The sequence below is a fragment of the Sorex araneus genome, chromosome 2 (assembly GCF_027595985.1).
Source record: "Sorex araneus isolate mSorAra2 chromosome 2, mSorAra2.pri, whole genome shotgun sequence".
Lineage (NCBI taxonomy): Eukaryota > Metazoa > Chordata > Mammalia > Eulipotyphla > Soricidae > Sorex > Sorex araneus.
The window spans coordinates 217854245-217863480 of NC_073303.1; the positions used below are offsets into that span (position 1 = coordinate 217854245).

Consider the following 9236-nt stretch of genomic DNA (forward strand, 5'->3'; position numbering starts at 1 on the left):
GGACTAAGGAAGAAATGAGTACAGAGTCAGAGCCAGAGTTTCAAAATATTCTCATCTGTTAAATTAAGAGTGTCTCCCATAGAAAAGCAGTGGAGGCCCCACAGGGCAAGTACAAAACAGAATTAAAACTCCCAAGGGTCTTGTCTTTACAAAAGAAAAGGCAGGAGGCAGCCCCTGGACAGCTGGTCATGCTGGCCGCTCCGGTTGGACCACGTTGCATAATCCTCAGTCGCATCATCATAACGTCTCTGAGCATTTTGATGGGGGAGAAGGGGCAGTGTAGTGTGTATGGGAGGAGAGGCCCAGAGGGCTCTCTTTGCCCCCTTACCCCCTTTTTAGATCCCAGAGGAAGTAGAGGGAAGCTGGCTATACCTTGAAATGAGGCTATGTGTTTCAAACCTGGGGACAGGGGTAAGAGGGGATCTGTGCTTTGAGCAACCTGAGCCAGAGGCAGAGGGTGTTGGAGGGGTGAGGGGAGGAGGCATGATGCTTATTGCTTTGTACCTTTCACTGGGAAGGAGGGCAGCAGCCAACAGTAGCTCACAGGTTTGTAAACTGAGCCTGCTGGCTTCAAGAAGGGAGGCAATGAAGTCGAATTAAATATAAAAGTCATTTGTGCAAAAATAACTTAAACAAATAAAAGACCTGGGGAAGGGGGTGTTCCCCTTAGCCTGGTAGGGAGAGGGCCATATGCCACCCCCCCCAGGCCTTTTCAGTGACATGGCTTTGGGGGGGAGGGGTGAGCTTCCCTGCCCCCTGCAATGGCTCAGGCTGGGATTGTAGGGGAAGGGTTTGCATTTGTGCTCCGAGTGGGGAGTAGTGCCCCACCCACTGTCCACAGGTGCAGGTGGCTGGCAGGGGCTCCCAAGGCTCAGCACTCAGCTCTCCCCAGTCAGGGTCAGGTCCAGCTCCAGGTATGGCTGTTACGGGGCCAGTTTCCTCCTCTTGTTTTTGGCAGGACGGCCAGGGCGGGCCCGGGGAGGCAAAGGGACAGCCGCCTGTGCAGGAGGCGAAGTTGGCAGAGTGACCAACAGCTCGGCGGCAGGCCAGCTTTCGCTTGTCCCCGCTCCCCCGACCCCCTCCCCTCCTCCCTGGCCTCTTCCACATCCCCAGGGGCCACGCCCCACACTTACTCGGGCTGCGGGGCTGGGGTCCAGCGAGACGTCCTGGCGGGAGCTACTGCTGTTCCGGGTGGGGCTGCAAGGAGGACACACGTGATCAGGAGCCACCTAAGCACCAGGCAAACTTCACTGAGTGGGAAACTTTCTATATCTGGGCAGGAGTAAAGAGCGGCCTTATTCCTGTTCGCATAAATACCAGCTCTGGAAAGCCAGGCCACGTTAGGCATTCCTAGCAACCCAAGCACAAGTGGGGAGAGGCCGGGGCGCTGATGGATGCAGTACTCACTTGTACTTTCTCCTCCGGCCACGACGGGACTTTCTCACTACCCCGGGGGGCGCCTGGGGAGAGACGGACTGTGTGCCCAGGGGTCAGGGTGCCTCGGCCCAGCCCTTCCGCGGAGCCCGTCAGCCCCATCTCTGTGACTTACCTTAAGGTCCTCAGAATGGGGCCCGGGAGGGGATGGATCCTTGGGCTCAGCACCCCCTTCCGCCAGCTCCCCGTTATGCTGCCAATGATGGGTCCTTCTCGGGGATCGTTCCATCTGTCCATTGAAGCCACCACGCGCCCCCCACTTGAGGGCCAGTCGACCAGGCTCCCGCCGGCTACCAGGCTTTCGGCCCCGGCCTGGCCTGGCCTCTCCATTAATGCCCCTAAGTCCCCCTCCTCCCCTCCGGCCCCGTTTCCCTGACCCCCTCCCAGTGAGCAGCTCAGGGACTGGGGGGTCGGGAGAACTGTGGGGTGGGGCTAAGGCACTGAGGGGAGGCCGGGTGGGCTCCGGTTCTAGGGCTGAGGCGGGGCTCTCGGGAGCCAGGCAGGGCGCTTCCGGCTGCTCGGGAGGGATCTGCGGCCAGAGGAGAGCGTGTGTCAGACGCGTCCCTCTGCTCCGCAACTCCACAGCTCAAGTCCCATGTGGGGGAAAGGGCTCGCCCCGGCCCAGCCCTCACCTGCAGACTCTGCAGCAGGCAGGCCAGGGGACTGGAGCCCTCTGAGAGGGGCGGAGGAGCTCCCCCACCCGGGAGAAGCTGCAGCCCCAGCTGGCCGGAGAGAAGAGGGCCAGGAGGCTGCAACAGGCTGGGGAGGGCTCCGGGGCTGCTGGTCAGCGAGGACAGGTCACCTGTTGAAGAACGACAATGCGGCGGCCTTCCCTAAGCAAAGCTAGAGGCTTCGGGGAGTAAGCCCCGTGATTCTCTTCTGCATTTGTCAGGGGCCAAAGACGTCCCTCCAAATGCATCAGCCTCTCAAAAACAAACAAAAAAATAGTCAGTTGGGGCTGGAGCAATAGCACAGCGGGTAGGGCATTTGTCCTGCACGCAGTCGACCCGGGTTCGATTCCCAGCATCCCATAGGGTCCCCCGAGCACCGCCAGGAGTAATTCCTGAGTGCATGAGCCAGGAGTAACCCCTGTGCATCGCCAGGTGTGACCCACAAACCAAAAGAAAAAAAAAAAAACACAAATGCATCAGCCTCTGTACCAACTACTCTCTACACTAGTCACGAAGACTCACCCAGCAGGCTGGCACTCAGCAGAGGGTTAAGGAGTTGGGGGGGTCTCCCTGAGTTGGAGGGGGCCTTGCCCAGAGAGGAGGCCCCCGGGTCAGTAGTTGCCGTGGTGACACTGGAGGTAGGTGGTCCAGGTTGGGGGGCACTCAGGACACAGGACTGAGGATAGAGGAGAATGGCGTCAACGCTTCCGCGTGTAACCAATGAAACTTGTTACTTTCACACACGCGATCCCGGTAGGCCTGGCGTCCGGCAGACCATGCGTATCAGACTGTCCCTGCAGCCGTCGCACCCTAGCCAAGAAACAGGCCCACCCCAGGCCCCGCGGAGGACATCGGGCATGAGACGGGAAGCCTTGGGTTCCCAGCTCCCGGCTCCGATTCTGTCTCCGGTTCTGGCCCCCGCTCCCGACCATCGCCATGCTCACCTGGGGGGGTGTCCCCGACGGGGGGTCCAGGCTGGCAGCCAGCAGCGCAGAATTTAAAGCTATGAGGGTAGGGGGGGCTGACAGTGGGGGGAACAGCAAGGGGGGCAGGTCTCCCAAACCTGAAAATGTCTCCCCACTCGGACCCCCAGCGCCCTCTGCAGACCCCTCCCCGTCCCCAGCTGTGGGGCCCAGTGCCAACAGGGGCAGGAAAGAGGCGAGGAGGTTGCTGGGCGGTGCAGAAGGGGGTGGAAGGAGGTCGGAGGGGGGCGGCGGCGGGAGCAGGGAAGCCACCAAAAGTGAAGGTCCTTCTGGCTCGCCTGGCGCTATGGGGGGGCCCGGTCCCCCCGGTGGGGGCAGGAGGGGCTCGGGGGGAGGCTGCCCCCCGCCCCCAGCCAGCACGCTAAACAGACTGTGGTTGAGCAGTGGAGAAGGGGGAGGCTGCCCGAGCCCCAGGGGGAGCGGCAGGGCCCCGAGCACCCCGGGGAAGCCGGCTCCGCTCAGCGCCAGGCCCTGCTCGGGGCTGTGGAACGGGAAGGCCTCCCCTCCGGCCAGGGGGGGCAGCGGGCAGGCGGGGCCTGCCCCCATCCCGAGCCCTTCTGACGGGCTCTGAAGCACAGGGCTGGGCACTAGGGGGGCTTTGGAGGCAGCTGGTGGAGCGGGAGCACCTGCGGAGGGAAAGAGAAGCCGCTCGAGGGAGATCCCTTCTCCGCGCAGAGCCCCGCGGCCAGCCCGCCACCCAGGCGCGGGCTCCCTCACCTGGCACGCTGCTGAGGCTGCTGCTGGTGGTCCCAGGCAGGGGGGGCGGGACGGGGTGCCTGGGCTGGGGGGGGCTCCCTGAGGACAGGGCCGGGGGGGCGGGGAGGGGTGCATCTGCGCCCAGAAGGTTAAAGCTTCCATCCGAGTGGGAAGGGCCGGGGGCGGAGAGGCCCAGCAGGGACAGCACAGAGGGGAGGATGGGCTGGGACGGCTCCGGGAGAGGGAAGGGCTGGGGCGCCGGGGCGGGAGCCCGAGGACGGGTCCTTCTAGGGGTCTGAGGGCCTCCCCCTTCTAGCAACCGCAATACAGTGGGGGGCCGGCGGGGCCGGCGCTGAGGAGGCCTCGGGGATGAGGCGTAGGAAGTGGAGGGCACCTGGGCACGGGGCCTGCGGCCCTGTAAAGTGCTGGGAGGGGGGAGAGGGGCGGGCTGGGCCTTGGCCGCGGCAGAGAGGAGGCTGCTAGCAAGGAAGGGGGGTGCCCCTGGCCCCTCCACGGCGGGAGCCCCTCCGAGGGGTCCCAGAACCAGGGGCAGGTGCATAGTGGCTGAAGACACTGGTGGCTGAGTGGCGGGACCGGGGGTGCCAGGGGGGCCGGGGACATTATTGCTCGGGGGGATGAGCGGGGGCGTTAAGGCATCACTACAGTGGAACAGAGGCGGGTCCGAAGGGGGCGAGGAGGAAGCACGGGGGGCTGGAGGAGAGCCCAGGTCGGGGGGCACCAGGCTGGAGCGGAGAGCAGCCCCCCAGTTGTAGGCGGGGGCGTTGAGGCTGATAGCGGGGGGTGGGGGCGGCGCTGGAGAGGGGGCATTGCCCCTCGGAAGGAAGCGCGGGCTGCCGCTGCCCCCGGGGGGCGCGGGGTCAGGGAGTCGGGGCTGCGGGAAGAGCCCGGGGCCTGCGAGAGGCGGGTAGGCCTGGGAAACTGAGGGCGCCTCAGCGGGAAGGGAGCCAGAGCCCCCATTCAGTGGAGTCGGAGGAGGGACTCGACAGGGGGGGCGGGCAGAGGGGGGCCCTGGGGACACAGTGTGGAACATTTGGGGGCTCGCTCCTTCTCCTGCAATAAGAGAAAGGAAGGGTCAGCCTGGGGCTCCCCTGTCTTTCCCACCCCCTGCCCGTGATGCCCACCCAGCCGCTCCCCCTCGCCCCTTCTCTGCCCCCACCACCCCTGCTCCACACCCCGGCTTCCTTGCCGAGCCTGCAGGAAAGTAGGAGCCTCACCAGGAGAAGAATGTGAGCAGGTGGTCTCCATGCTGCGGTACAGGGTTGCCATAGCAACGGCTTTCCGCCGGTGGTTGCACAGCTTGGTCATGTCCTCCTCTGATGCTGGCCCCACCCCAGTCCCACCCGGGGTCACCGGGGCCAAAGGGTCAAAGTTGAAAACCTGTAAGTTACCGGACAGGGCCAGAGACTCTGAGGAGGGGGTCTGGGAGAAGGGCTACCCCGCCGGTCACGCATTTAATCTCTCGCGTCTCTGGCCCCCCACCGCCACTCTGACCTTGGGGACATTGAGTGGACACTCCAGACCGCACTTGCAGGTCCCATCGCTGAGGAGGTAGCTCCGGGTTTGCTCCAAGGAAGACAGCTCTGTGCCGCTTGGGCTGGAAGGAGACAGGGCCAGGCGCGGGTCAGATGCCACTGACCGGGAGGACACAACCGAGGCACGGGCAGCTCCCGCGTCAGAGGCCTTCCCGAGGCACAGCAGCCGGAGGGAGAAGGGGAAGGGACTGCGGAGAACAGACTCGAAGGGCAGAACGTCCAAAGAAGCGCCAAGGAGCAGCGAGGAGAACAGCACGCCGGGCAAGGGGAGATCAGGCGGCCGAGCAGCCGGGCACGGAGGCAGAGGGACCCGGGGCCTCACCTGATATATAGCACGGCACCCTCTCGAACACAGCGCTGCCAGCCGACGGGGACAGATGTGGCCACAGGGCCCCCAGCTCTGTCTGCTCCACCGCTCTCATTGCCCCCATTCATTGTGTGTAATCAGCTCCCACGTGCCTGGAACACAGACAGCCATGTGGGCACCAGAAAGACGACACTGCTCTGGGTCCCTGGGGGGTGACGGGGCGACCCACCCGGGAGGCCCAGGGGCAAGAGGAGAGAAACCCTCCTAGAGTGGGCTAGCGAGTGGCGGGCAACCGCTGTCACTCCCCCCCGAGGCTACCTGAACATCTCTGCAAACATCGTGGGGTCCAGTCTAAAGCCGGGGCCGCCAGCTTAGCCCACACCTGCAAGCCAGGAGAGAGACGAGACTGTCAGGGGTGTCCCCCACCCAGAAGGCCACAGCCAGACCCTCTCCGACAGAGATCCCGAGTAATAGGTGGTCAGTGTCCCTCAGATCTCAGTTACCGCCCAGCTGACCACAAATGTCCTTCCCGCATCCAGTCCCCAGGGCCCGAAGGGTGCAAGCCTCCATGCCCAGGGACCCCGAGTCACAGCCCCACCACCAGACAGAGGCAGGGCAAGGCCCCTTTGTCCCACCGGAGACAGATTTCAGGCAGGCACATGCACACAAGGCCAGGCCACTGGGAAGCTCCACAGTCAGGTCCCTCCTGCTCCCTCCCCCAAGGGAGATCATATAAAAAAGTACAGATTGCCCCATAGGCCACCAGGCAACTGCCCAAATGCCCGCTGGGGTGGTACCAGCAGACCTCCCCCCCAGCCCCCCCTGCCCGCTTCATTAGACAATCACTGATCGAGTTCATCTGGGTCTTGGAGAGACGGGCTGGGACCAGGTCTGGCTTCTCCCAGCGTCCAGAGAAGCGCCAGATTCCGCGCCGCCTCGCCCCCCTCCAGCGCCCCCCACCCCACCGACCTACAGCAGGGGTGAAGACCCAGCACCTCCCCTCCCACTGGCTTCACGCAGGCTGCAGGCAGGGCTCGGCGCGGCGCGGGCGCCCCGCGAACCCGCGAGCACCTTCCCCTGCCTTCCCATCGCTGCCACCCGACTCCGGCGGCGGCTAAACTTTCCCTCCCGTAACAAGGCGCCCTGTCACCCAGCCTGCTTCCCTCGGCTCGGGGAGGAGGGGAAGGCGCACGAAGTAGGAAGGAACTTGGGGAGAGGGCGGGCGGAGGGTGGGCGAAGCACTGAGCGGAGGGAGGCGAAGAAGGCAAAAGTCAGGCGACGAGGAGGGGGAACGGCGGGGGCAGGTGAGGCGGGGAGCGGAGATGAGGCCGGGAGAGGGGCCGGGAGGACGCGGAGGGGGCAGAGGGTAGGGACTGGAGGGGAGGGGAGGGGGAGGGGCAGGGGGGGCCGGGCCCTGCACTCACCGCGGCCCATGGCTCGGCCGGCCCCGCCCTGCGCAGTCGCGGCCCAGAGGGTGAGTGGGAGGGAGTGGGAGGAGGGTCGGCGGAGCCCGAGCCTCCGGTACGGCCCCGGCCGGTCCTAGCAGGAAGCGCCGCCGCCGCCGCCGCGGATCACCGAGCGGCCTCCCGCGCATGCGCCATAGGGGCCAGGGGCAGCCCTGGGGATTCCGTTCCCAGAAGGCACCGCGCAGGCTGCCGCCGCCGCCGCCGCCGCCGCCGTCGCCGCCGCCACCGCCGCCGCCGCCGCCGCCGCTGCCCGGACGGGAGAGGGGCGGGGCCGGGCCCCCGCCCAGCGGACAACGACGAGCCAACAGGAGGAGCCGCAGTGCGCATGCGGGAGCGCGCCTGCCCCTCCCCCACAACCCCCCATTAATCCCCTGGAGAACAAACACCCCACGCGGCCCCCCCCCCGCCCTCCGCGGAAGGATCTGAGCCGCGTCCCAGGCCACCGGTGGCCCATCCCAGCCCCCCCCGGGGAGGGGCCCCCGGCGCAGCCAGACTCTTGGGGGGAGCCAGGAATGCCTGGTCCGGGAGGGGCCGGTCCCAAAAGATGAAAGTCGCGACTTGCCCTGCCCCGCCCCGCAGGCTTCCCGGGTAGTGTGCCGGGACTTGACCCGCCTCCCCAGGTCAACATGTCACAACACGACCTCAGCCTGTCAAGTCACATGACCCCGGCCTGTCACTGACAACCTGGCGGTGTCTCTGGGCCAGGACGGACCATCTGCTCCAGGCCAGCCCACCCCCGTTTGGAGACGGGGCAGTGGAGGGCGGGAGCCACGGGGTAGGCCTGGCGAAGGACGTGTCCCCGTCTTTCTGCCACCTTTATCTGCCGTCCAGCCCCGGCCGCCTCGTGACAGTTCCTACTTGCACAAACTCCGGCTGCCCCCTGGAGGGTTTGACAGGCTCTGTAACAGGCCGCCACATGGCCCGCTTTCCGCCTAATGGCGCGGGGGAAAGACTTTGCCTGCTGTTTCTCACTTTTGTTCTGGCCGCCCGCTCGGCTCAGGATTCTCCTGCTCCCTTCGCAGCCGACCACCTTGTGCTCGCGGGCAAGACCGCCGGAGCCCGGAGCTCAGGCAACGGGACGCGGGTCCCCGAGCGAGCGAGGCGTCGCGGGGCAGAGCAGGGGCTCCTGGCAACCCAGAAGGCACTTGTGTCCACAAGTGCACAGTGTCGGGGCAACAAAGTTCTCCTGTTGTCCAAACACCAGGAGGCCTTCGACCTGGGCAAGATCTCAGCCCAGCAGGGAGCCCCAGTGTGCAGAGAAAAGGGCGAGTGCTGGTCGCTGGCGAAGGTCACCGGGGCACCACGGGGTTCCTAAGAGACATTGGGGGGGGGGGGAGCCAGGAAACCTGCATGCTGCCTCGCTAGAGCTCATCCGAAACTGTGTCAAGTTGGGTTCGCTTTTCGGAGGAGCTAGAAGGACTAGGAAAAAGAATTCAAACCCTTCCGCTCCTTTGGGGGGGAGCCGCGGGGTGGCGGAGAGCGCTCCAAGGCGAGAGACACAAAGCTGGTGGAGGGACGCAAACTTTGGGGAGGGAAGTCTGAAAGCGTCCACCCGCTGGCGGGCGGCTAAGGAAGCAGGGGACCCTTCTGGAGGAGATAACACGGGGGTCCGAGGCCCGGGGGGGGCAGAAAAATACGCTCCCCCAGGAGATAAGCTGGCGGTGAGGTTTCACAAGGCAGCCGAGGGCGGCCACAGTTGATGGCCGTTGGGGCCGTTGGGAGCCGAAGCAGGCGCCCCGCCCTCTCCCCTCTCCCACACCCTCCCCCCGCGCCTCCCACCACCCTCGTAGTCCCCTGCGCGTGCGCGCGCAGACACCGGTTGCCAAACATTGCATCATCCCCGCCCCCCTTTACTCCCCTCCCCCCCGCCGCTCTCCCCTCCGCGCGCGCGCATGACTCACCCACCGCCTCCGCGAAGCCGCGTGACCCAGAGTCACTTCCGGGTCCACCGCGACGTCGACCCCCAGGCAGGAGGGAGCCGCCGGGGCGGTCTCGCGGGCCTCCTGAGTGGCGGATGCTGGCCGGGGGCGGGGCCAACTCCCGCGTGCCGCTCTTCTATTGGCAGGCTCCTGGCTCCGCCCCCTGGAGGCGGGCCGGCTCGCGTTAAAAGCGCGCCGCGCCGCGCC

General features: G+C 65.9%; 1 protein-coding gene across 2 annotated transcripts; it reads right to left on the reverse strand.

Annotated features, from left to right (window-relative positions):
• Positions 1–33: 33 nt before the first annotated feature.
• Positions 34–7360, reverse strand: MBD6 (methyl-CpG binding domain protein 6). Of its 2 annotated transcripts, none has more exons than XM_055128159.1 (13): positions 7069–7360; positions 5963–6026; positions 5660–5796; positions 5297–5399; positions 5020–5182; positions 3806–4855; positions 3050–3714; positions 2628–2781; positions 2067–2236; positions 1550–1963; positions 1408–1460; positions 1134–1197; positions 34–998 (listed from the first exon to the last, which is right to left on the reverse strand). In XM_055128159.1, exons 3-13 carry the CDS (start codon positions 5770–5772, stop codon positions 924–926), a joined length of 3024 nt encoding a protein of 1007 aa, XP_054984134.1. In that variant the 5' UTR covers positions 5773–5796; positions 5963–6026; positions 7069–7360; the 3' UTR covers positions 34–923. The 2 variants fall into 2 exon arrangements, with proteins under 2 accessions (XP_054984134.1, XP_054984133.1); XM_055128158.1 differs by having other exon boundaries at positions 1408–1475.
• Between the last annotated feature and the right edge of the window lie 1876 nt (positions 7361–9236).

Bases quoted from the DNA above. Each gene is read 5' to 3' on its own strand.
- MBD6 (XM_055128158.1), bottom strand. From the start codon at position 5,772: ATGAATGGGGGCAATGAGAGCGGTGGAGCAGACAGAGCTGGGGGCCCT. The intron at 3,715-3,805 runs GTGAGGGAGCCC...TTCCCTCCGCAG, and splicing joins CAGCCTCAGCAGCGTGCCAG to GTGCTCCCGCTCCACCAGCT. The intron at 1,964-2,066 runs GTGAGGGCTGGG...CTCTGGCCGCAG, and splicing joins GCCTGCTGCAGAGTCTGCAG to ATCCCTCCCGAGCAGCCGGA.